Below are 25,076 nucleotides of genomic sequence, written 5' to 3'. Positions count from 1 at the left end.
GCAAGACCAAGTTGCTTATTTTTGGCTCAGCCCAAGCTTGAGCCAGGCTCTCGGACTCCAATCAGTTTTTCATCAAGACTGCGCTATCCCCGTCAGAGAAGTCAAAACAATTGGTGTTCAGACTGACGGTGCGGTAAGTGCCGAGGCTCATGTCAACCTAGTTTCCAAGAGTTGTGCATACCATCTCAAACTTCTTAGGAATACCAGTTTCTACCTTAATGAAGAAAAGTCTGCTACTCTTGCTAGAGCCACCATTTTATCAAGAATGGACTATTGTAATGCATTTCTTGTTAGGGCGGAAAAGAAAAGCTTCCGTCTGCAAACCATCCAAAATGAGGCAGTACGAATTATCAAGAATGTCCCAAGAAGAAGCCATGTTTCTGGTTTCCGACAGGAACTCCATTGGTTACCGGTTGCAGCAAGATGCCAGTTTAAAGCAGCAACCTTGCTCCATAAATGCATTTACAGGAAAGCACCTAGCTATCCGAAATCAGCAACCTCATGAGATGTCCCCTTATCATCACTAATATCTTCCAACACTAAGCTTGTCCTCCGTCCGCCTTGTAAGAAGTCGAAAGGACTAGGCAGATAGTTTGGCAACTGCGCCTTCAAGATCTGGAAGGACCTCCCTACAGCCCTAAGCCCTTTCCTCTAAGAAATCCCTGAAAACCGCGTTTAAGATTATGCTGAACTAGTCGCTCTTGTCCTGTTTCTGTTGTCCCTTGTGTATATGTGCGCCCTGATGTCCCTGGGTTTCCTGCACATTACAAATATAAAAATTAAAAAAAATACAATAAAACAATTATTTAACTTGACTGTGGAAACTAGTGGAGATTACTCAAAACCAGTGCGAGGGGCTCAAACTGAAAGATTCATCAACATTTGAGCATCTGTATGCACAAATATTTGAATAAAAAACAAGAAGTTACACCAATAGCCAGATGTACTACAAATGAAGGATCGAGTCCATGATTCTACACCAATAAGGATGCAATGACTCTTGAGCTCCTGAGCATTCATTGAAGATCAAAGCAATTCCTAGACACCGCCCACCACACTCTTCCCCCCCGCCCCCGACCCCAAACAGGTACCTGGGTACATATTTAGAGAACAGTCTATGCTATTGTTTTTTCAATGTAAGTGTTCATTTTGCACATTGTAAGTTTACATCATTAAAATGATTTGTTTCAGTGCCAAAACAGTAAATCAAGGAAACCTCAGATGTAAGAAATTAGTGATCATCTTACCTTTCGTTTTAATTTTCACAGCCTTCTGGTGTTTAAGCTCTTTGCCCAGAACATCATAAAGAGCTGTTAGCTCAATCAAAGCTAAGGAATAGACCTTTTTCATATCTTGAGGGGCCAGATCGCCAATCTTTGTTGTACCAGTCTTGTCCTTTTGCAATTTAAAGCTCTAGAAGAAATGATTGAATACATTAGTATGCACATACTGCATTCAGCTGCTTGATACACTGAAGCAATGGAAGTCTACCTGGTGCTGTGGGTAGTGCAAAACCATATTTGCATTTTTTACACAAGCTTCTGAATATTTATTTTTATCAAGGGCAATACTCCCAACTCTACATAAGGTCATTCAATTCAGGTTAGTCCTTTACATCGATAAAGTTTTACAGCCCCCTATCCCCCCACCACATATGCTCCTGCTCCGCTAAATCACTGGATTTCTTCCACCAGCATTTAGTCGAAGGTGGAACTTCCAAGCAAGGCTTAGGTGCTGTCACAAGACAGACCTGCCCCACCTAAGAGCACCCACTAGGGTCTCACTAAAGAGCTCTACCCCTGCTGTCTCTGCACTGTGCCTGTGCTTAACATGACCCACAAAGTGTCTCTGCTGCACGTGTATTCCTCCTCCCAACTTTAAATCGAGTCAGATCCTGGACTATCCCCAGATATTGGGTGGCCATGCCTTCTCAAACCTTCCTTTTCCTACTGTACTTTGCCTCCCTTTCTCTCCTGCTACACACTACCTATGCTCACCAGCATCCACTGGCTGTCTCACTACCAACAGCAACCTATACCGCACTGGACTCCAACCATCATCTCCTTTTCTCAAATCTTTTCCCGTCTCCTTCCTCAAAATTCACCAACTCTCCACATGCCTCCCACCATCTCCTCCAAAGACCCACACAGCCCAAAAGTATACGCTTATACAGTCCTTTGTCCCCTCCCCAGTGCTGGACTCCTTAGGAGGGGCTGCACCTGTGACCAGAACAGTAACGGCATGCATGTTGTGTCTCTTACCAAACACCTTTTTCATTAAAGGTATGGCCCACTTTTTAATAGCAGGTCTGCTGCCACTAAGGGATTCACTTATGCCACCATTAATCCCGCTGGGTCTGCAGTCTTTCTAGCCATTAAATAACTTGGACAAGAAAAAGGTAAGCATTTTTCAAATTAATTTGTCGTTGGCATCTGTCCTGTTATCTGAGAGTGCATGCAACAGTTGTGCTGAACAAGCCATACAGATAATCCCTGACACTGCAGGGAACACAGCGTGAAGGTACATTGGGACTGTGGAAGTGATATGATGAACTAATTGCATGGAACTGCTAAGTTTTAAGTGTATGGTACATCACCTATTTTGGATTGGTTGACGCCCCAATCTCTTAAAAAAGGGACAGTGTTTGCATTTGTCAACTCTTTTTCGAACAGTTCAAACCCCAAAGTTCTCATATGGACAATGTTGTGTAAAGTGATTGAGATTCCTCAGTGACTACTCCCTGCCATGCAACAGGAACTAAGTGGGGGTGACCAGGTGTTCGCTCTCCGGCCCATCAGCTAGTAGATGGAGGCATTATGCCCCTTTGCTTACAATGATAAAGGTCCCTAAGCACAGGCAGGTGAATGTCACATTGCCCATCTAAAGCTGTGTATTTCTGAAGATTTGGAATTAGGGATAGCACTGATTGAATATTACAGCACCTAGATGCCTTTGTGTTGGTGTGCACTTTACAAATGAAAAAAATAAATTACATTATGAAAGAAACCATGCACGTGAAATCTTGCAAAAATGTAAAATTGTCTCCAATCACTGGCATAGCCAACGGTTTCAGGTTGCTTAAGGGAACTGCTTTGGCTGTGCGCTCCTAGGTGCCAGGCAGAGTCCCCGCCTGTATTGCAGAAGGAGCAGAGGTGATTGTCTGCTTTTGCACTAGTTGGTGTTGAGGTATGACAGTATTTACACTGGTCTTGTTATTCTGACAACCTTAATTTACTTAATACTGGTTTACCTTCTGTGTGCAATCCCAGCTCTGAAATACCCCTTACCTTTTATTCTCCTCCAACACCTCTGTTAATCTTCGCTGCATTTCCTGTTATTTGGTCTGACCATTATGTTATTTTATGTTCCTTTCTTTCTTCGCTCACTGTTGGATTGGGAAAAAAATGAACTCAAACACAAGTAGTACTCTGTTTCTATGTTGGAGATGGGCACTCACATTAGTAAGAACTGCGGTGACCCTGTGAGGTATAATTGGCCCGCTCTTTTGCAATCATTCAGCAAGGCTGCTGATTGTCTCGCCCCTCTGAAGAACTCTAAACAAAAACTTTGCATTACTGAACCTTGGTTTACTGAGAATTGCAACTACGCAAGGCTAATGGGAGACAAGCGAAAAGAAAATGGTGGTTTGCATATAGGCCAGCAGACAAAAGTTTTACTTTGTCTAGCCACGGTCTGCCATCAGACAGCTATACGCCTTGCTAAGCAAACCTTCCACCTTACAATTGAGGGTGCAATTAATCATCCTAAACAGCTGTTTGACGTAGTCCGTTCTCAGACCTCTTCTGCTACCACTCAATCCTCTACTGCCTCATCCCAATCCCTCTGCGACTCCTTGTCCGACTTCTTAGTGGGTAAAATCACCACCATTCGCAGTGACATAGCGAACTACACTGCTTTGTCAGATTTGTGGCCTTCGCCTGGTCCAGTTTGTAAGTTAACTATAGGGTGGTCCACCTTCCCTTCCTTTACTGTTCAGGATGTTCTTTAAGCCATTAACAAATTGAAATCTGCCTCGCCCTTGTACCCCACCCTTTTGCCTATGCTAAAAAACATCTCCACTCAGGTTGCCCCCTGGATTACATCTTTAGTTACTGGTTCGTTTGCTACAGGAATTCTACCGGAGGAGCTGAAGCATGCCCTTGTGATCCCGCTCCTACAAAAACTTCAATTGGCTCCCTCTGTCCCACCTAATTTTCCACCAATATAACTTCTGCCATTTCTCATGAAAGTGATGGAATCTCCGATCACTCCCCTGCTTAGTTCCTTTGTTGAGTCCTCCAATTTCTGTAATCTGCTCCACTCTGACTTGCCCTGGTAGGGATACGGAATCCATGCTTGTATCAGTAGCGGATGACCCGACACATCTTGTGGACCAGGGTTGAGCTGGGAGTGCGGATTCCATTAGATCTGTCAGCCGCCTTTGATACCGTTGACCACCCTACCCAGATCACTCGTTTGTCCTGCACTGGACTCTCTGGACAGGTACTTGCCCGGGTCTCCTTTTTAGAGGGTCGGTCTCAGTCTATCTTGCCATCTCCTTTCTATTCTAAAGGAATGTTTTTGGTGTGTGTAGTACCTCAAGGCTCAGCTCCATCTGCCATTTTGTTTAATATTTATATTCAGCCACTTGCCAAACTCATCCTCTCTCGTGGCTTCATGAGGATACACCCATTTTGCGGCTTCATCTCTCCTCAGATAGCTGCACGGCTGCGGGACTGCCTTAACGCCATCGGGGACTGGATGGCTGACAACTGACTGAAGCTTAATGCTGAGAAGACAGAGGTGCTGGTTGTAGGCTGTTCCGATCCTTCCCGCTAGTGGACCCCTGATTTCTGGCTTTCCATAAATTGCTGTGGTGAAGGATTTAGGTGTTAAAATCTCTGCCTCTCCATCGATGGACCAGCTGTCCATGGTCTGTCAATCTGGTCACCTAAAATTGCGGACTCCCCGCACGGTTCGCCCTTTTATCCCCTCCTGTTTTCATGCCCGTGGTCTTTTCCTCAGTAGTATTGACTACTGTAGCTCCTACTACCCGTCACAGCCAGCCTATCTGCTAAGCCATCGTCAGCCGTTACAAAACATGGGAGCTAGGTTCATTCTTCACCCTCCTTTTGGCTCTCATCTGACCACACTCCTCCTCCAACTACATTGGCTCCCAGTGGCGAAAAGGGTCTATTTCAAGTCATGTATTGTGCACAGTGTTTAGAAAATCAGAGCAGAATATATTCAGTCTACATTTTCTCCCTATATTCCTACTAGGGTATTGTGCTCCCAATCTTCCCAGACAATTCAGACTCCATCTGTATATCACTCTCGTCTACTCCCACCCTACTCCTCCCAGCCTCCACAACCCCACCAAACCTTACCCCACCAACCCTCGCTATCCCCCACCCACTGACCCTACCCACACCCAAACCTCTCCACTCTCTACCAAACCCACCATAACAACCCACCATCCCCTCGCTCTATCCCTCTGAAAGTCCCCCCCATCTAGAAGTCAAATCTAAGAGTGGTGGGAAAGTGCTATCCAGAAGCCAAAATAACTATTGTGTAGCCCCTCCCAAGTGGTGTGAATGTGTCCCCTAGGTGCCAATGCTAATAGTGTCTAAAGCACCACCCAGGCCTCAACTAAACAGCCAAATGAAAACGTAGTCTTTCTGCTACCGCAACACATCTTTCTCTACACTATTCCAAAATATTTGCTTCCTTAGGTGTTGCTAAATCACCACATACAAGCCAAACCTGGACATTCCTGGTTAACTGCCAACATCGGGTTAAATGTCTAATGCTCAAAATGGTCATCCATTCAGCAGAAGGCTCCAAATATTAATTCCAGTAAAACACTACAATAATCTTATCTAACCTGCTCCTACAATGAGTCCCATCAGCACCATTATGCCTCAATTTATGTTATATTCCCTTAGAGGATTACTCAATCCTTTATGGTATTGAGCACAGACCTAGCTTTGAGAAGCAATGGAGCACTAAATTAGCTGATGCAAATTAACTGCTAGATTTATATTGAAATGTGAAGAGGGAACATGCAGACTAATGCAACTTGTATGTTGGTATGATGCAATCATTAGAGTATTATAAAACGTAAACCGCATATTTCTGTGTAGCTTTCACGTACTGTGACCCTAAGATGTTAAGCTAATATGTATGTTCATGCAAAGCGCAGCTTTGAGAACAGGCAGACAGACTTCAATATATTCGCTTTAATCAGTACATCAGTCAGGGTGCAAAGTTTGCACTCACCACTAGCCATTGGATTGGGATATTGGACTCTTGTCAAGTAAGAAATTGTGTGCTGTGTGCAGAATTGAGGTGGCAAGTGACTTTTCTATGACTAGCTAGTAGCCTGCAACCGGAACGTGTACACCCAGCATACATTTACAAAGTACATCTGTGCTCACTTGAACAAAGGCCTTGTACCAATTAACAAAGAAAACACACTGAAGGCAAGCTTTGAATTACATAGTTGAATTACACAGATACATTTTTAAGATGATAAAAGAATAAATGTAATGTCTGGTGGATCAGTAAAGAGGCAAAGCAAGAAGGCACTTTGAAGAATATTAGGTTTCATTAATAGTACCCTATTAAAAGGGACTTTTGTTCAGAATAGCAGGGGTCTGTTTATACCAGCAACTTTGCAACTTTTGTAATTCCATCTCAATTGTAACGTGCTGCACACAAGCAGTGCATTTGAAAGTGTCAAATGGAAAATACATTTTCAACTATCTTTAGAACCATTTGTGCAATCTGAAAACAAACATACGATTTCAGTAGACCGGGAACAACAAGCATTTTGGATTGGACTGAACATGTGATCTGTTCTCAAGTTCGACCCTGTAGGATCCTCTTCTTTGCTTTGATTGGTACAAAGTGATGTACATTACTGATATTGCTACTTTGCATAGCTCATGCATGAAGGAACTAAAACAAATTTCTACCTTCGGCGGATTCAGAATATTCTTGTAAATCTGAATATATACATCACATGACCATCCTGGAAATAAGGGAAATAAATATTCTGTCTAATTTAGTTTACATTCTTAAGGGGTAAGGCTACTTCATCACCAACTTCTCCTGATGACAAACTGTATTGTACCAATCAAAGCCAATAAGAGGATCCTACAGGGTCGAACTTAGTGAAGAGAACAGATTACATGTTCTGTCCAATCCAAAATTGCTGTGTCAAGGGATGCTGCATGGTTGGAGTTTCTTGGAAATGTAATCTCAAGCATTGATAATTCAGAAAAGGAAAAATAGGCTGTAAATGAAAATTTGAGGAAATAAAAAGGTTTATAGTAGGTAATCCGGAATCTATAATTCCACAGGGCACATTTGTCCATCAGTTCTAAATTATTAATGATTTGGGTTTTCACAAACGCAAATTGTGTTTGGGTTGTGAACGAGATTTACAACAGATCCCAGATTAAACATCTTGACTTGTGAAAAATCACACCTTACATAAACACAGTCTGAATTAATTGTATTCTTTATGCAGTGGAACAGAAAAGATCTTTTCTGCCCATCCATCCAAATAAAATCATGTCTATTTCAATAGCACAACACCTTTTTTCCAAGTAACATTGCACAGAAATACAAGAATCTGACGAACGTGAACACCTAATGTCAAAGTTAATTTGCCAATCCCTTTTCCATTTCGGTTTTCATAATCACCCGCTTGTGTGACACTAATGCACCAATGCATTTTTGTTCTCCAAAATGGAAGCTTCTATCTGGTAGTAATATCATTTTATTTCAATAGGAAAAGGAGACATTTCCAAAAGCCTTCGCCATGGTCAGGATGTAAGAGCAGTTTTCTCCGATAATTGAATACTTGCAACACAACTTCAAATTACTATCTTGAAATTACTGTGTGAAATCAGGAACTTCTCATTAGATGAAAAGGGTTGCTGGTATCAGAATAATTTCCTCATATTGAACTGTTTGTTGTATGTTGTGATATTTAAAACCGAGAATTAAGTTCACATTTGAGTGTTCACTGATGGAAGATTACATTTTTCTCTACATATTTATAGTTTATTTTACATGCATGCATGTTGGTTTTACTGTAGACAGGCTGCCTATATTTAATCTCCATTTTTAAACGAAAAAGAAATTCGATTTACAAGAGCCTGCTTCTTGTTCCAGATTTTGGGCTGTCATGGCAATCAGTAAAACAATTAGAAAATTAAGCCATTGCACAGCAACACAGACTTAATGCATACTGCAAATTCATCGCCATGCGTGGCGTGTTAAAGTATGCCAGCCAAGAACAAATGGTTCCGCTCACAATTTAGGGTGGCAAGAAATAAATGATGGAAATTGGATTAAAGAGACACTCATTGCTAGAAGTGGACTACAGCACCTGCATAAAACAGGAATTTGAAAAACCAACAGGGCAGCTTAGGACCATTTTTGCATATTTGCTGAAACAAACATACATCTCCACTTTGCTCTTTCAAGGTACTTTCTAAATTGACCAGGTATGCTCACAATTAGATTTCTGCTGTAGATTTGGGCAGCAATTTATAACGTTTCTTTCTGGAAAAAATAATCCAAGCAAAGCTTGATGTTGCACTGAACTTTGGGCATTATATGAAGCATCAAGGCCTCTTAAATATAACCAACAGTTTTAATATGATCACACAAGACCAATGATACAATCACCCGAGTGGAAAGATATTTTTCACCACTATATCCTAGTCTCGTAGATGCCAAAAAGACTATTTCTGTAGTTATTTGCTATCTCTGGATTTCACCATGGAACAGTGGCTAAATCTAAAAGTTACAATATGGGGTTTTGCTAGTAGAAGAACACGTTTTAGAAATCATGTGTAAATGTGAAAAAGTGACAATAGTGAATGGAAAATCGTTTTATAATATAGTATTACACTGTTTTTTCATTATAATTACCAAAAGTAGTTCATTTATTCAGATGTTATTATAGAAGTCCTTTAAGTTGCAAAACAGGAACCCACTGGCTCTCACCACTTGGACTGCATCTTTCCAACTCCTCCTGGTGGAAGGCCAGCAACATTCTCTCCCTCATACATACAACATTCCAACATGCCATCATTCACTCCGACCTCGTACATTCCAAACAGTCCTGCATGCATCCATAAGCAGAGCACATCACAACACATCCCTTCCTTTATGACCATACACCCCCATCCACACACCCACACCCCCCCACCCACACCCACACCCACACCCACACCCCCCCACCCACACACCCACACACCGACCTCCTACTCCGCGCATCTTGTTAGGCATAAATAATGTGCAAGAGTTGGGCAACAAATACAACACAGAGGCAACCAAGGACAAGTGGGAGCCATATGCCCTCAACCACGCCAACTCCAAACAACCCGATATACACCCATGCTCACCACTAATCTCCACACACTGCCACGTTCATCCACGCATGAAATGATACGCGTGAAGTGCATATCTCGATGCACTGCACCAATACAACACAACCCACTTCCACATGGGCCCACAATGTTTGGCACCAAACGGACACCACCAAAAACTCCTTTTGCTATCCAATCCATAGATCTGACAGCTCACAGGGACCACAATAAACATAACCCAATCTATACATCCGAGACCGCAATAAACATTATTACCCAATCATTCTATCTGGCACCCACGGCACCACAGTAAACAGTGTTTTACCTGATCCAAACGTCTGGTAATTTGGCAGTAACCTCCAAACATGAACTATTTTTATTTTCAACTTCCCCACTTCCCCCCCATATCCCGCTCATAAAACCCAACCAACATTTAACCAAATTTTCTTAAAAGTTCATAATGCTCTTCTGCAACACTAAACCTGCTGATCTTAACACTCACTTCTAATATAAAAGGGAAAGGTCCCTTACTTGCATGAACTGGGAAATATATGTTATACAAAGGGTTGACCGCCCCCAACCCCCCACTGGAAATATTTGTTTCAAATGTTGGGATTTAGATAGTTACAACATATGTGAAACATCAGGCAATCAAAATCCAATATTGGGCTAGTGAAAACGAACTTCTCGTGCTAGTCTGTCAATAAATCAGACTTTTAAAATGTTTACTGCACGAATTTTTTTCATTAGAAGAGTAGAAATACATTGTTAATGCAATATACAATTAAATCTAATCGCAAACAATTGCAGAAATCAGTGAAAAACACCAAAACAAACCAATAACTAAAATACTATCGAGGAAACTAAGAAAGTAAAATTAAGCTGTCAGTGCAGTTACAGAAAACAATTCATATAGAGATACATCAAGCGATGGTGGCTTCATTTGAGGCCTAGGTTGCAAGTGGTAAAGAATTTGACAATAAGCAAACTGGAAGAGATATCCTGTTGGTGTGGGATGATTGGAATAGTCAAATATATGTCAGAAGCCCAGAGACATTTAGGGGCGAGACGAATCTCGTATCCGTACAATGACCACCCTAGTTGGTTGTTCTTGAGCCAGATTACTAACCCTGGCAGTTCTTTACACTTGTGGGGTCAAATCTGCTCTTCACGTAGGGTGATTTATTTTGTGCAGAATTACTTTTCTTATTGTGTCAATCGCGGTGTCTACACATGTTTCGCTTGAAGAGTCCCACACTGGGAAGAAAAGTGCATTTTCATCCAAGGTCTGCTTGGAAAGTCCCATACCGGTGCCGTGAAATTTCAATATTATAGGGTCGACGTGTAGATACGTTTCAGCACGTAGATGGAAACAAATTTGTCAGACCCTGCGATTATGGAGACCCTGCGTATATGGGAATAAATGAACCAGGGATGAGATGATTGGCCAATAATGACAGAAAATGGAAATGGAGCTCGCCATAAGTAGCCATAAAGATGGCTACATCAATTAAAACTCCGTATTGGCGACTCCCTGCATACAGAGTGGGTGGATCCATCATAATAAATACAAATAAAGAAAATAGGAGCAGCCTCAAAGGATATGAAATATTAAATGCCTATGAATTGGAAGATGTTGAAAAAGAACAGAGTGCCAAAGCTGATAGAACAGGCACAATCAAGTGTGACAAATGTAGTCAAATCTGCCCTTTCCATGAGGCCAGGGAGGTGAGGCCGCTACCAGATAGCCCCCCTGGTGGTGAATATCACGCAAGGTGCAGCATCAAGGTGTGCATGGGATGGGTGGGTCCTGTGATAGGACAGCATTTGTGTCGACATGGGGAGAACAGTGTAACCCCATAGCCCACCTAATACACCATCATACCCACTCACCCCCTCCCACGAACACCTGCCCCTAGTGGACCCACGTACCTTTGCTGTACCAGCAAGGTAGGAAGTCGTGAGAGGAGGAAGCCTGTGGGCTCTTCAATGGACTCCTGTTATGCTCACCTGGCTCCCACAGAGGCGTCGATCTGAACTGGACAGCTGCGTCTCCACCAATGTGACACGTAGGGCCGAGACGACGGACTGGACTGGCCCACCTAGCTTTGTTTGCTTGGCCCCTAGGAATATCCTTCTGCAAATGGAGAAAGGGAATTAACCACCCGTGGAGTCGAGTGTAAATTCCCCCCACTGTTCTCCCCACAGATCACCTTTAATGTCCCCTCCTATAGTCTCACCTGATGGTTTGAAAAGATGAGCTCTCCATCCTGCATTGAGCGCAGGGGTGCGTTGATAACCAGTTGCTTCACTGGCTCGAAGGAATCTGAGTTCCAGAACAATAATGACTCCAAAAAATATGTAGTTCATAAGAGTTCACATGTCCGACTTTCACTCTTGTCCGATTCCTTGCAGTTTGCAGCTTGACCCCAGCGAAGAGTTCCTTGTGGTAGCTGACGAAGTTCAGGTAAGGATTTGGCTTATCCTACACAGTTCAATAAAATAAGGCCAGAATGTAAGCTGCCTGTTCCCTTATTCAGGTGTGGCGAGAAAATATGAAGTTCGAGGAATTATGCCTCCGGCGGTAAAATTAGGTAAGTCTATTGCAGTGAAAAGAGAGCCCTTTATTGTCCCGTTGTCTCACCTTGTCGTCCTTTTGTTCCCCTTAGGGGCCAGGGTGCGGCGAGGATGCAATGGAGACTGCGCCAACCCGTGAAGAGGAATAGTACCCCCGGCGGTAATCAGGTAAGTCTATGGGGGTAGTTACTGTTGCCTCTGTTTATTTCCTTGGCTCACCTTTGCTGTTCTTGTGTTCCCCTAAGGTGCCAGAATGGGGCGGAATGTGCAGAAGGATGCGGTGGATCGTGAGGATGCTGAGAGGGCCGGTGAGTTCAGCGCGGCACTGCAGCAGGCGAGGCGGCGTGCGTAAATGCTCGTTTCTTCCAGTTCGAAGGTGCGGTGGATCCGGAATCCAGGTAAGGATCGAAGGTTTGCTCTTATTCTAACCTTTCTCCTTCTGCTCCTCCCTTTTTCTAGGAGCTGCAGACTCGAGGTGGGCGTGGTAGAAGACTGGATGCAGGCTTGCAGACACGGTGAGCGTTACGCTGCTGAATGCAGAATAACGTGAAGCGTGTGCTGCTCTTCGGGCGTGGTTTAAATAGCCTCCAAAGTAGTCCCAGGTGAGTATTCTTCCCCAGCCCCACCCGAGTAAAAAAACAATAGTCCCTAGGTAAAATAGTCTCTTCCAAGCCTCATTTGGCTTGGAGCTCTGCAGCATGGTCTGCACCAGGTAAGCTTGCAGCATGGTCTGCATCAGGTAAGTTTACTCTATGAGCCTGGCACCTATGGCGCCAGGACTGACTCTCCATATGAGCCTGGCGGTATAGACGCCAGGACCGCACCCAAACAGCCCCTAACAGGGGCTTTTGGGCTTGCTCAAAACAACTTGATGCCTGCTTCCGGGGTTGCTGGGCTTGGTCTGGTTCCCCGGGGGTAGGCATCATGACACTCCTCATGTACTAAGATGAGCAAGAGACCAACTGAAAGTAATCCAGATTAGTACCGGACAAGGAAGAAGAGCGGAAGCATAAAGAGCACCGCTGCTGAACTGTGTAGTTGTTACAGACCTATTGGTGGAGATTAAAATAGAAGTGAAAAATCCAAATGATGGGGCACTCCCTAGAGGAACCAGGAGATTCGAATCCTGTACGAAGATGGAAGAAGAAGCAGCAGCAGAGGAGGATGGGAAAGTTACCTGCCTGCAGCAAAGTCCCCGGAAGGGCTGAAGCAAGAGGCAAAGCAAACAGCCGAGCAAGAAGGCTGGAGCGAGGGAACCGCCTGGGCAGTGCAGGCCAGCAATGGGGAGCTGCTGCAGCCCTAGGAATGATAGGAAGAGGCCAGAGAGCAACAGGCAACGGCTGCAGAGCCGCTGCAGTCCCTGGAACGATTGGGAGATGCCAGAGAGGGGACCAAAGCACGCAGGCAACCAAGGAACACGGGTAAGCACCGGAAGAGGGTGGTAAGACCAGGTTGGTTGTATGGAACCCTACATTAAGGAATACTTGGCAGGATAGTGAACCGGGTAGAATTCCTGAGGAACAAGAATAACTAAGAAGGGTTATGGACCCACACCCAATAACAAGTTGCCTCCAAGATGATCATCGTCACAGTACCTGGCAAGGTAGTAAACCAGGTAGATTGTATGTACAGAACACAGGAGATACTGAGAGTATTGTGAGCAGGGGAAGGAAGGCATATCCCTTGGGGGTATTAAACAATGCAGAAGGAGCCAAGAGGAGGGAAATATTCTCTTGGCATTGTGAAACCTATGATAACGCCCAGGAGAAGAAAGACTTGTCCTGGCATTAGGAAAATCATTAAGAAACCAAAGAAAGGTGTGAAGGTACAAAACTATTGTTTTATGTGCTTGTCCGTGAAAGTGGATTACCATCGAGAAGAGGGAAGCCCTTTTTCAGGACCAAGAAGACCACCCCTTTTAGTTAAGTTTATAGTGGCAAAGATGGAAATAGGTTTTGGACACAGGACAGTGGACACTTTGCTAGAGTGACATCCTGACAACTTGCTTAGTATTTAGTTGAGGCAGATCTATGTGCTGCCTCTTGCAGAACAGCTTCTAGATAACCACGAGGTTCAAATTTATTCTCCAGAAGAACCCGTTCAAAGTTAAATACCTCTGGGTCAGAAATTATTCTCTATGGATTCCGCGATGGCCCCAACATAAAAAAAACATTGTATGTACTGATTTGAGAAGACCTGTATTAGATCATCCAGATAGGCCTGGGAAGATAGCAATGTGGAAGACCTGTATTAGATCATCCAGATAGGCCTGGGAAGATAGCAATGTGGAAAAGGTACAAAGATATTTTCAGAATTTGGACTGGTACAGTATTGGAATGGGGTTTTGATTACTTGAATGCTACACATTCACACATTAAGCTCACAATGGAGGCTGGTTCTCCTTACCTGAATTTCATGGATGGCCAGCTTGGTATTGAGGAGGGCAATTTGGTGAAGTCTGGTCATCATAAACCCACCGACTTGAACAATTTGTTAAACTTTGAGTTTTCACCCGAAAACAATGACCAGGAGTTTACCATACAGTCAATTGTTGAGGTTGAAGAGAAGAACTTCTGACCCAGAGGTATTGAACTCTGAATGAGTTGTCCTGCAGAATACATTTTTGACATAGCACGTTTCATTAAAAAGATAAATGGGCAGATCCTTCATCATGACCCACAGTTGAAATTATTTCCAAAGACGCTCATGATGGCGTATTAACGTGGGAAGATTTTAAACCAAGGACCAATCCGGTCTTTGCCTGGTCCACTTGTAGCAGCTGTGTAGGGCAGGAGCCCCCTGCAGCACCAGCGGCTGAGTTTGGAGGAGCAGAATTGCTGCACTCACCCTCACACCCTTCATTACCTTGTGGGTAAGAATTTTTCTGCAAGTTGCACCTGAAGCTGGAACCCATTTACCCCCCCCCCCCCCCATACCCATCTGCTTCGATCTGAAGTGCCTGTAGGGATATTCATGCAAAAAGAGCAAAGGTGGGGGTTTCATTGTGTAGTATGTAAATGCAACCATTTCAAAGTAGGTGCGAGGCACAGCTTTTTAGCAATAAGTCAGCAAGCAATAGTTTTTGGAAATGCATTTATACAAACCAGCAAAATGGCTTTAGTTTTAGAAGCATTTAGTACAGTGTGTTGTCATTTTAAAATACAGAAAATTTGCATATTTTACAATATGGATGTTTTCATCCGCGTGAGACTGCATTTAAAATATATAATTAATCCTATACTAATTTGTCCCACTAACTCATTAACTGTTCATCTAACATATAATGCAGTTAATTAAACACAGTGAGATTCATTCCATGTTAGTTTTTTTTCTGAGAAGAAATATGTGCGACAGGAAAGTAAATGGAAACAATTGCTTTGCATAACTGAAGTCTCTATTGTCCTGACAGGCGAGTGCACAACATCCTTGTAATTTGATTGGTAAATGAAGGGGTGGAAGAGGTGATGTCAAAAGAGGGCTGACCTAACAGTGACAGACAGGGAAAGTTTTTGTTAATGAGCCGAGATGAAAAAAATAGGCAGAGCTGTTTGGGAGCTGAATGCGAACAGTTCTTCCAGGGGTCAGATACTGCTGCTGTCTCCTTGGATGGGGGCTCGGTGAATGCAGCTTTGAAAAAACAGCTGGCAGCCCATAAAACAATTTTTTAAAACATTTTTTTTAAAAAGGGACGGCTTGCTAGCATTGAAACCGGAAGAGTTCTGAGCTCGCACTGAGTCTTGACGGCAAGAGCTTTAAACTTCGCCTGCCTGGGTAAGTGATGTTAAGTGAGGAGTACATGGGTGGCTGAAATGTAATCATATTAGCATAGGGTGCTTAAGTTATAACAAAAAATGATGCATTTTTGCCAGACAGTAGCAAGTCAGGGTTAATAAAACGTGTCAGATTTCTCTCTGCATAAGTGCTATTGCGAAGTGCTTGTTTCTGGGGGTTTTTTTTTTCCTCGGTTAGGTTTTGTAGGCTCGATGCTGTGACCAATATGGAAAGAACAAATGATTGTAACATCACCCAATGTAACCTTGTTAGTAGGATTGTATAATACATTGTGTACTGAAAGTACATTAGGTTTCCCTTTGTGTTTCATTTCATGCGTCTGTTGGTTTTTTCCAAGGAGAAGGGAAATCTAATGGGTTTGATTTTCATGCTGCGGGGGCGCTAAAGCATTTGCCATTTTATCACCAATGCTAAAAGTAGTAAACAAGAAAAGGTATATAGATATATCTATCTGCCAGGTGGGAAGGTGTGTGCATGTGTTTTGAGTGCGCGTTTCTCTGGATGCAGAAGAGAAAGCGGTGTAATCTCAGACACATAGGTTACTGGATGTCAATAAGTCATTAACACCAGTTACATGCAATAGGTAGCCTTCTGAATAAACTCACTGGGTTCCCTAAAGGTGCTAGGTCCACTCAGTACCTACAGTCAGCCAAAAGGTGGGTCAGAATTGTAATGAGGTAAAGTTTGTTCTATGATGGGGCAATAGTATAAAAATCATGCTCACCACTTTACCACAAAAATAAGGTAATTTTAAAAATACCACCAAAAATAAGATACCACTAAAACTACCGCTAATATAAGATCACACTATAGTATAATCAAAATAGGGTAATACTGAACTCTCTAATGGTAAGAACAGTTTATCGCCAATATACAGCCAAATTATTACAGTAAGAAAATGCCGCCAAATTCAGAAACTGCCCCAAAAGCCAAAAACCCCTACATGCCCCAGTTTTAAAGCAGGCCAAAAACACCATGAGGAAGTCCTCTAAAATGGCAGTGTTCGTTCATTTTCGTCTTTGTTTACTTATTGCATAGCAATGTGTACCACAGTCGATTGCCTCATCGCTACTTCCAAAGGGTGGCCAGATGTCCTGGTTTTCCCGGGACTGTACCAGTATTTTGTGCTCTGTCCCACTTTCGAGATTATGTTCCCATTGGAAACTGCAGTGGTCCCGGTTTTTTGTAGTTGATCTTTATAGCTGGCAGGCAGGAATGCACAGAAGAAATGCTGCATTTTGCAACTTAAGATAGTGTTAGTTTGTCATGAATTATAATATGTGTTTCTTTGAACAGTAACACTTAAACCCCCCTTCTCCTCCAAACGCTACTGAAGTGTAGTGCCTGGACAGCCACTTTCAAGAGTTAGTCCTACTTTTATGTTAGTTGCCCTGTCCCAGTTTTTTACTTTTTTAATCTGGTCACCCTATACTTCCGTGACCAGCAGGCACCGGAAGGTGAGAGCCGGGTCCACCCACAAAGGACCACTACCTGAAAGATCTTTCATCTCCCTCTCGCTCTCTTGACCTGCAGCAAGCAACAATATCAATTAGATCCCTTCACTCGTAACCACCCCTGAAGTATCTTCTACCTCGCCTCATTCCGCGTGAATAGCCCAAACGCGTACCTCTATGATAATTGCTGATTCCTACTGCTATTTTTATTCCCGCTCTCTCGGTTATCCAAGAGTCCTAACACATTAAGTATGGCAAAGCACATTTCGCTGCACCACTCAACATTCTATGTTGTACTTGTCTGTAGTGTGCCAAACCTGGCTTAGCCACTTTTGCATTACGAACTGAACGGCTCCTGGTGGCTTCAACTAGAAATGCCCAGTCCGCCTATCAACACAAATTAGCCAACCCAGCTCGTATCTATCTCTCTGCACCTCCAAAATTACCCAGCGCAACCACAGCAGTCTCCAATGTCATTATTCGCTTTGTTTCTGTTAGCCACTGTAAATTCCAGCGAATCATACTTGCATTGTTATCCACTGTGCCATCAAGTGTTCTTATATGCACCGACAGACTGCTGCCCTGTTAACCATTGTGTTACCTAATGACTTTCATCTGCATCACTAGCCCCATGGCCCAGCAACTCTATCCGCCTTATTAGCGTTTATGCTTCCCAGTGTATTATTACCCACTGTGCTGCCAAGTGAGTCTAACCTGCCATGTTAGACGCTGTACTGCCCAGCATCACCACCCACTCGTGCTTAGACTTACACATACTAGTTTTGTTCTGTCAAGCACATATCTAACATAACAGTGATCTGCACATCCACAAATTAAATGGCCACGTTACTTACAGTAACCTTCACGATGGCTACCTTTCTCTCGCTATTTCACCAACTAATTTTTTACCTCCAACCCAGGCCAAGATCCCATGCCCCATACCTCCACCACCTCCTCCCCATTCACCCCGACAGAATGAATCCATAGCTTTGCATCCCCCACGCACGATACTGATCAAATGTACACTTCACCATGAGGAATACTAGACTAGGTTCATGCTTCCTTCCTAAGAAAGTAAAAACCAGTCTAACCTCCCTCCAGGTCACCACCAGGCACACCCACAGTGTTCAACAACCCTGAGCCTACCCCCGCCTCTCCCACAAGACATCTACCACCCCTTCCACAAGACCACAACTGCATCAGTCTAACACCAGACATCAAAAGAGCCCGTATTAATGCTCGATCCCTAGTTGCCCATGCTCTAGATATTGCAGACTTCATTACTTCAAACCAAATAGACTTTATAGCCATATCAGAAACATGGTTATAGCCAGCTATAGGTCCATCCCTAGCATTAACACTCTCTGACAACTTTATTATTAGAGCAGACAGAGCCAAGGGAAAAGGGGGCAGTGTCGCCTTCATAGCTAAAACTAACCTTGGCCTTAGAGAATTTTCAAAATACTGCTTGGAGATCTGAACTTCGGTGTTCACGACCCCAAAATGTGAATGCCACAACCTTGGAAAACACCATCTCACAACTAGGCTTCAAATTCTGCATTAATGAACCAACTCCCATTAAAAGCAGAACTCTGGATTGGCTGGTAGACCTCAACTGTTCCACCACCATCCTCAATAATAAACCTTGTGCCTTGTCTGGCCACCACTGCATCACCTTTGCCATACAAGAGAAAGGAGCAAGAGAATTAGAAACATTCACAACAGCCCTAATTAACTCCTGCAAAAACTGCGTTGTCTCCAACAACAAAAGCATGGGTCATGCCCCCTCTTAAAAAACCCAATACAGACCCTAATTGTAACGCTCACCTGATTCCCACGGAGGCGCAGGTCTGGCTTCGAGTGCTGATGCTTCTTCAATGGTGAAGTGCAGGACTCTGAAGATGGACAGGAAGGGTCCTCTACTCTGGCTTCTCCGGCTCGCAGGAATATTCCCCTGTGCGTGAAAAGGGAGTATTACCTACTGACTGAGTTATGCTCAAGCCTCCCACTCTCTTCTAACACTCCACGATACCCTTCCACGATTCCCCGTGAAGTCTCACCTTAGGGTCAGGAAGGATGAGCTCTCCATCCTGCTTCTGATGCAGGGGCGCGTTGAAACCCAGTTACTTCACTGGATTGAGGATTGATGGGAGTTCAGGTAAGCGTGACTATTCAGGTAAGGCTCTGTAAAAGTTCTGTTGCAAGTTCAAAAGTCCGAGCTTAATAATAATGTTCATTGTCTTTTTTCAGCAAGCGCTAATGCTTATGTCTTTTTTCCCCTTAGGGGCCGGGGTTCGGAATGCCGGAGATATGGCGCCGACACGAAGTGAAACGTGCAGTTCCAGTTCCAGTAAATGGCAGGTTAGTTCTGGATGAGCGCTCGGGAACTGTCTTTGCATACGCTCATTCAATGTCTTTGTCTTTTTTCCCCATAGGGGCCGGGGTCCGGAAAATGCCTGGAAGCGGCAAGACCCGAAATGAAATGGGAATGACCCAACAGGTAAGTCTTATTCCCTTCCTTCTCTCACCTCTTATTCTGGTCTTTTTCTCTAGGCTCTGGGAAGTGGCTGTGTATCCGGATGATCGCTGCTGAAGATGGAGGAACCCAGGAAAGGTGAGTGAAATGCAGCGCTGCAGCGATCGTAACGAAATGCTTTTAAAAATAATGTCTTCCCTTTCAGGATCGTCGGTGATGTCTCAGTGGTGCAGATGTAGCTGGTAAGGTCTCTTGTCTCCCTTTGCAGGTGACCCAGGATGCCGACAGGCGTGGCTGAAGTCCAGATGCAGGAGCTGACACGGTGAGCGTCCAGCTGCGAGGAGCAGAACAACGCGAAGCGCGAGTTGCTGATCGGGTGTGGTTTAAATAGCTTTGGAAGAAGTCCCAAGTGTGTATCCTTCCTCCGATCAGGTGTGTATCCTTCCCCGACCACACCCGGGTGGAAAGTAGTCCCACAGGTAAAGTAGTTCCATTCAGGCCTCAAGAGGGCCTGGATGTGGCAGCATGGTCTGCATCAGGTAAGTGCACATTAAAACACTTGAACACATGTCTAGCTTTATGAGCCTGGCGCCTAGGGCGCCAGGACAGAGGTCCAACATGAGCCTGGCGCCTAAGGCGCCAAGACTGCGTCCAAAGGGCCCCAGCTTGGGCCCGCTGGCACTCCCCTGGGGAAAATGATGCCTGCCTCTGGGGTTGTTGGGTCGGACCTGGCTCCTTGGAGGTAGGCATCATGACACTAATATACCAACCAATTTTAGGCCCATAACACCGTGCCTTTTCTCTTAAACATTTTAGATCGTGCTGCCTACATCCAAATACAAAAACATTCGGAAGACGACGACTTACTAGGCATTCGAAGTCAGTCTTCAGACGGAGACATGGTACGGAAACCGCTCTTAGGTCTAAAAATCCAGATGTATGAAACCAAAGACAAGGGCAAGCTGGCAATCCTCCCATTAGACCTCTCTGCAGCATTCGACCTTGTCGACCACAAGATCTTGACCAAACATCTAACGGCAGCTGCAGCCTTCTCACGGAATGCCGCCAGCTGGATTCTTTCAAACAGAAGTACCAGAGTTTCTAGCCTTCAGCATCCTCAACTTCAGCACCCATATACTGTGAAGTACTGCAGGGATCTACCCTTCTCCCACGCTCTAGAACCTATTTACAAAGCTCCTCTTTGATTGCCTTGACAACCTGTGTGTCACCTACACAAATTATGCAGACGACACCCAGGTCCTCATCGCACTTTTTGGATGCTATGTCAAAGATGCCAAATTAATAAACTATATTTATCTTGACTTTCAAGCATGGATGGCGGCTCACAGTCTTTGTCTAAATGACAACAAGACCAAACTCTTGATCATCGGTTCTCAAGCTTGACTAAACAAATTACATTAACGTTACACAGCCTTCAATATTGATGATAACACCATAAAAGTCGCCAGCGAAGTCAAAATGCTTGGGGTTGACCTAGACTCCACATTATCTCTTAAAAAACAAGTCAATACTACAGCCTCATCTACAGCCTACCCAAATAAACTCATAAATGCCTGCAAACCCTTCTTATCCACCAACAGCTGCATTACACTAGCCAGAGCCCTGATCCTTCTTAGGTTCCTCGCATGGAACATAAACTCCAAGTCCTGCAGAACAATGCGTTGAGATCTGACAAACAGACTGAGAAAAGGGTTTGAAATTGAGGTGAGCTGGCAGCTATTTAGCTCCTGCTTCTAGCATAGTAGAACCTGGTTTGCTTGAAACCAACAGCTACCAGGAGCTACTTTTGACTCCTAGGGTCAACTGGCGCTTTCCAAACATGTAAATGTGGCATTAACTGAGTATTTGAGAATGTTAATAAAGAAGACCTAGAGCACATCTAATACACATTCAAACAACAATTGATACAAAATGGACAACAAGTTGAAGGAGCATCTCTGAAAGCTCCTGGTTCCCCTACAGTAGCTCCTACCTACAGGGTGATGCCCGACACCCAGGAGCTGGTTTTAGCTCCTGCTCATCGAATCTCAATTTTAAACACTGAACAATGACCCGGGTGTTTATGCCAGTCTTTCTACAGGCACGTTTTAATTAGGAAGAGCACTTTTACGGCGGTTTATTACTTTGCTCCCCCTGGAGGAAACCTCACCAAACTTGGAAAAAAAGTATGTGCCAAGGTGAGTGAGGTTTTGCGGGGGGCAAATGGCTTTTCACCACATTTGCAGCAAGAACGGGGGGCTTGGGTCAGAAAGCATGCTTTTGTGTTTGGTGGAAATCCAACCAGTAATTTTTTTGCAAAATACTGACATTTTGACCCATTTCCCTGTTCACTCCGTGGACAGAAGTGTCATTAGATTGCGGTACGGCGTGTTGTCGGAGAAGTTTGGACGCAGCCGGTGGTTGGCTGGAGGGAAGCATGCTGTGCGTCAAACTTTTTTGTGACAGCCGCCATGGTGTATCGGAGGACAGTGCAGTGGCGGAAGGGTCTGGAAAATCGACCGTACGCAATGTGTTGCCGGCAATAAGGCAGGGAAGGGATGGCGGAGTGAGAAGTGGTTCATGTGACATATGTAGGTGAGTACTTTGTGTGGTGATTGGAGGCAGTTGTCGTGACGGCCTCATAATTTGTCGCAACCGATTTTCGGCAACCTCTTTTCGTGGTGAGTGGTGGCAGGTCAATTGCAGAAGGGTAGTGAATTGCACATGACAGAGGTTGGGTGGGAGCGCAGGTGGCTGTGCGCTGCGGATGGAATAGGGTAGTTGGGCACATAGTGCGGTTGGTCTGTGGAAGGATTAGACTATTGGGTGCATGGCCGAAGGTCACAGGATGTAGGGCATGAACTCAAAAGCGTAGGCCTGCAACATACCCACCGCAGGAATGCATGTTTGACTTTGCATCCGGTAGAGGGTGGTGCTTGCATAGTGTGGTGTGTGCAGATTGGTTGCAGTAGGGCCAGTGTTGTGTACATTATGTTAACTGTTGCAATTTGCTGCATAGCTCCATGGCGGTGTGCAGGTTGGGTAGGAGTGCTGGTGGCAGTAGTGTGTATGTGGCTGGTCGTAGTTGGCGACCTGCATGGTAGCATTACATTGCTGTGGGTGTGTTCAAGGCCTCTGCTGTGTGCAGATTTGTGGAAGTAGGCCCAATGTTGTGAACATTTTGTGGTTAGTGACAATACTTTGTGAATGGCTGTGGATAGGGGTGGTGGAGCCTGTGGTATGTTTGTGGATTCTGCTAATTGCAACCGGTTTTCGTGAATGGGTGTTTTATGGTGTGGGGGAGTTGGGGTGAAGTGCTGATACCTATGTATGTTACGTTTGTGCATAATGTTACCTGCCCACATGGGCATTATGGTAACTGTTGCAATGTGTTGCTGCATAGCTCCATGGCGGTGCACAGGTTGGGCAGGAGTGCTGGTGGCAGTGGTATGTATGTGGATTGTCGTAGTTGCCGACATGCATGGTGGCATTACGTTGCTCTGGGTGTGTTCAAGGCCTAGACTATTTTGTTCAAACAGAATGGGGGTAGGTTGGCAGTGGCACAATACTTTGTGAATGGAAGTGGGTACGTCCAGAGTATGTGATTGAAAGTGTACAATGGTGCAGGAGTGTGTGTTTTGTTTGTACATTGTTAACTGTTGCTGCATAGCTCCATGGCGGTGCACTGCGGTTGGAGATGCTGCAGTGAAAAGTCACGCATTGTGTGCAGTGTTTGCATACTGTCAGTATGGTAAAGGGGACAGTTGAAGGGCAGCTTATATGCGCTTGGATAGTGTGCTGTGTGCACAATGCTTGCAGTATGGGCAATGTTGTAGACATTTTGTGATTAAGGTGGTAGTGACAATACTTTGAGTGGAAGTGGGTAAGACAATGTGAATGAAAGGGTGTAGGGGTGCCGGAGACAGTGGAAAGTATATACATTATGGTAACTGTTGCATGTAATGCTGTGCATATCCATTGCAGTATGGAGGTTGGTGATGAGCGATGGTGCCAGTGGTGCGTATGTGCATAGTGGTAGTTGGCGACATTCTGACATGCATGGTTGCATTACAGTGCAGGGAATGTGTGCAAGGAGCACACCCACTGGAGCAATGCAGGTTTGACAGTGCATGAGGCACAGGGTGTTGATCTTTGGAGAATGTGTGTGGAGCACATTGTCGACGTGTTACAGCACCACAAGTGAGTTGCAAAGCGTGTATTGTGCGTTCCATGGTTGTGGTGATAGTTGCAACATGCTGCACTATTTGGTGCGCGGCAGGAGATGGTGCAGTGAGGAGTTGTGTAGTGTGTCCACAGTGTGCAGTGTGTACATAAAGTATGGCAGTGGGTATGGTTGAAGTGCAGCTTATATGTGGTTGGTTACCCTGCTGTGTGCAGATTTATTGAAGTAGGCTCAATGTTGTGAAGCTGTTGTGCATAGGTTGCCAGTGACAATACTTTGTGAATGGCACTGCTTAGGGGTGGTGCAGGCTGTGGTATGTTTGAGGATTCTGCTAAGTGTGACACGATTTTGTGAATGGGTGTTTTATGGTGTGGGGGAGTTGGGTAGAAGTGCTGCTACATATGTTATGTTTGTGCATAATGTTAGGTGCCCACAAGGTCGCGTGCTTGAATGTATAGTGTTGTGGTGGGTTTGGAAAGGGCCCCACTGTTGTGTGCATGGCCAAAGGTGTGCTGGGTGCGTTTTAGGATCTTTGTGGATGCAGCAATTGTACATTCTTTAGCAGAAGTTTCTGGTGGAGGGGGTTTGCAATCAAACGGAACGTGTACCGAGAGTGTTTAACAGTAAATATGGAGTAGTGTATAGAAATGACAATGTGCAATGCAGAGGTTTTGTATGCGATTGCTGCATGCATGTTTGAAGATTTGACAGCACAAAATGGGGGAGTGCTGCAAAAACTACTGTGCAAAGGGCAGAAGTATGGTTTGTGTTTTACTGGGCCATGGCTCTCACTGTAGATGGGTAAGCGTACGTGCCACATCCTGCCATTGATGAGCAAGGTGGAAAGGGAAATGATATTGTGGGAAATCGGCAATTAGGAGTTTATGGTGTGGTTCACAGGAAGGGCCGGTACCATTTCGTCCCAATACTGTGTCGTGAGGGTGGTCGAGATGGAGAGACGCACAGTGTTTATCTTCGGTGATACCTTTGTGCGCCATCTGCACAGGTGTTGTGTGCAAATGGACGTTGCTAGTAGTTTCGGGTTGGAAGGAGTGGGCGCTTTCTGGGCCTGTCGGGTGACTGCAGTTTTGGCGGGATGGTTCGCCTTTGCAGATATGTAGCGTCCTTCACGAATGCTGACTTTGTCTTGGTGCACTATGGAAGTCTACATTTGGGTTACATGTCGTGTAGACGATTAGTCCGTC

At 44.6% G+C, this 25,076-nt stretch overlaps 1 protein-coding gene across 1 annotated transcript in view; it reads right to left on the bottom strand.

The window, feature by feature from the left end:
• Nucleotides 1–25,076, bottom strand: part of ARHGAP18 (Rho GTPase activating protein 18) — a 928,328-nt gene that overhangs the window by 555,641 nt on the left and 347,611 nt on the right. The window contains exon 6 of the mRNA XM_069607469.1: nucleotides 1,248–1,413. Within this exon, the coding sequence (XP_069463570.1) occupies nucleotides 1,248–1,413 (166 nt within the window). The remainder of the gene's footprint in view (nucleotides 1–1,247; nucleotides 1,414–25,076) is intronic.

This window comes from Ambystoma mexicanum, chromosome 4q (assembly GCF_040938575.1).
Source record: "Ambystoma mexicanum isolate Mex_15411 chromosome 4q, UKY_AmexF1_1, whole genome shotgun sequence".
Lineage (NCBI taxonomy): Eukaryota > Metazoa > Chordata > Amphibia > Caudata > Ambystomatidae > Ambystoma > Ambystoma mexicanum.
This window is presented reverse-complemented; position numbering and strand designations above follow the sequence as displayed.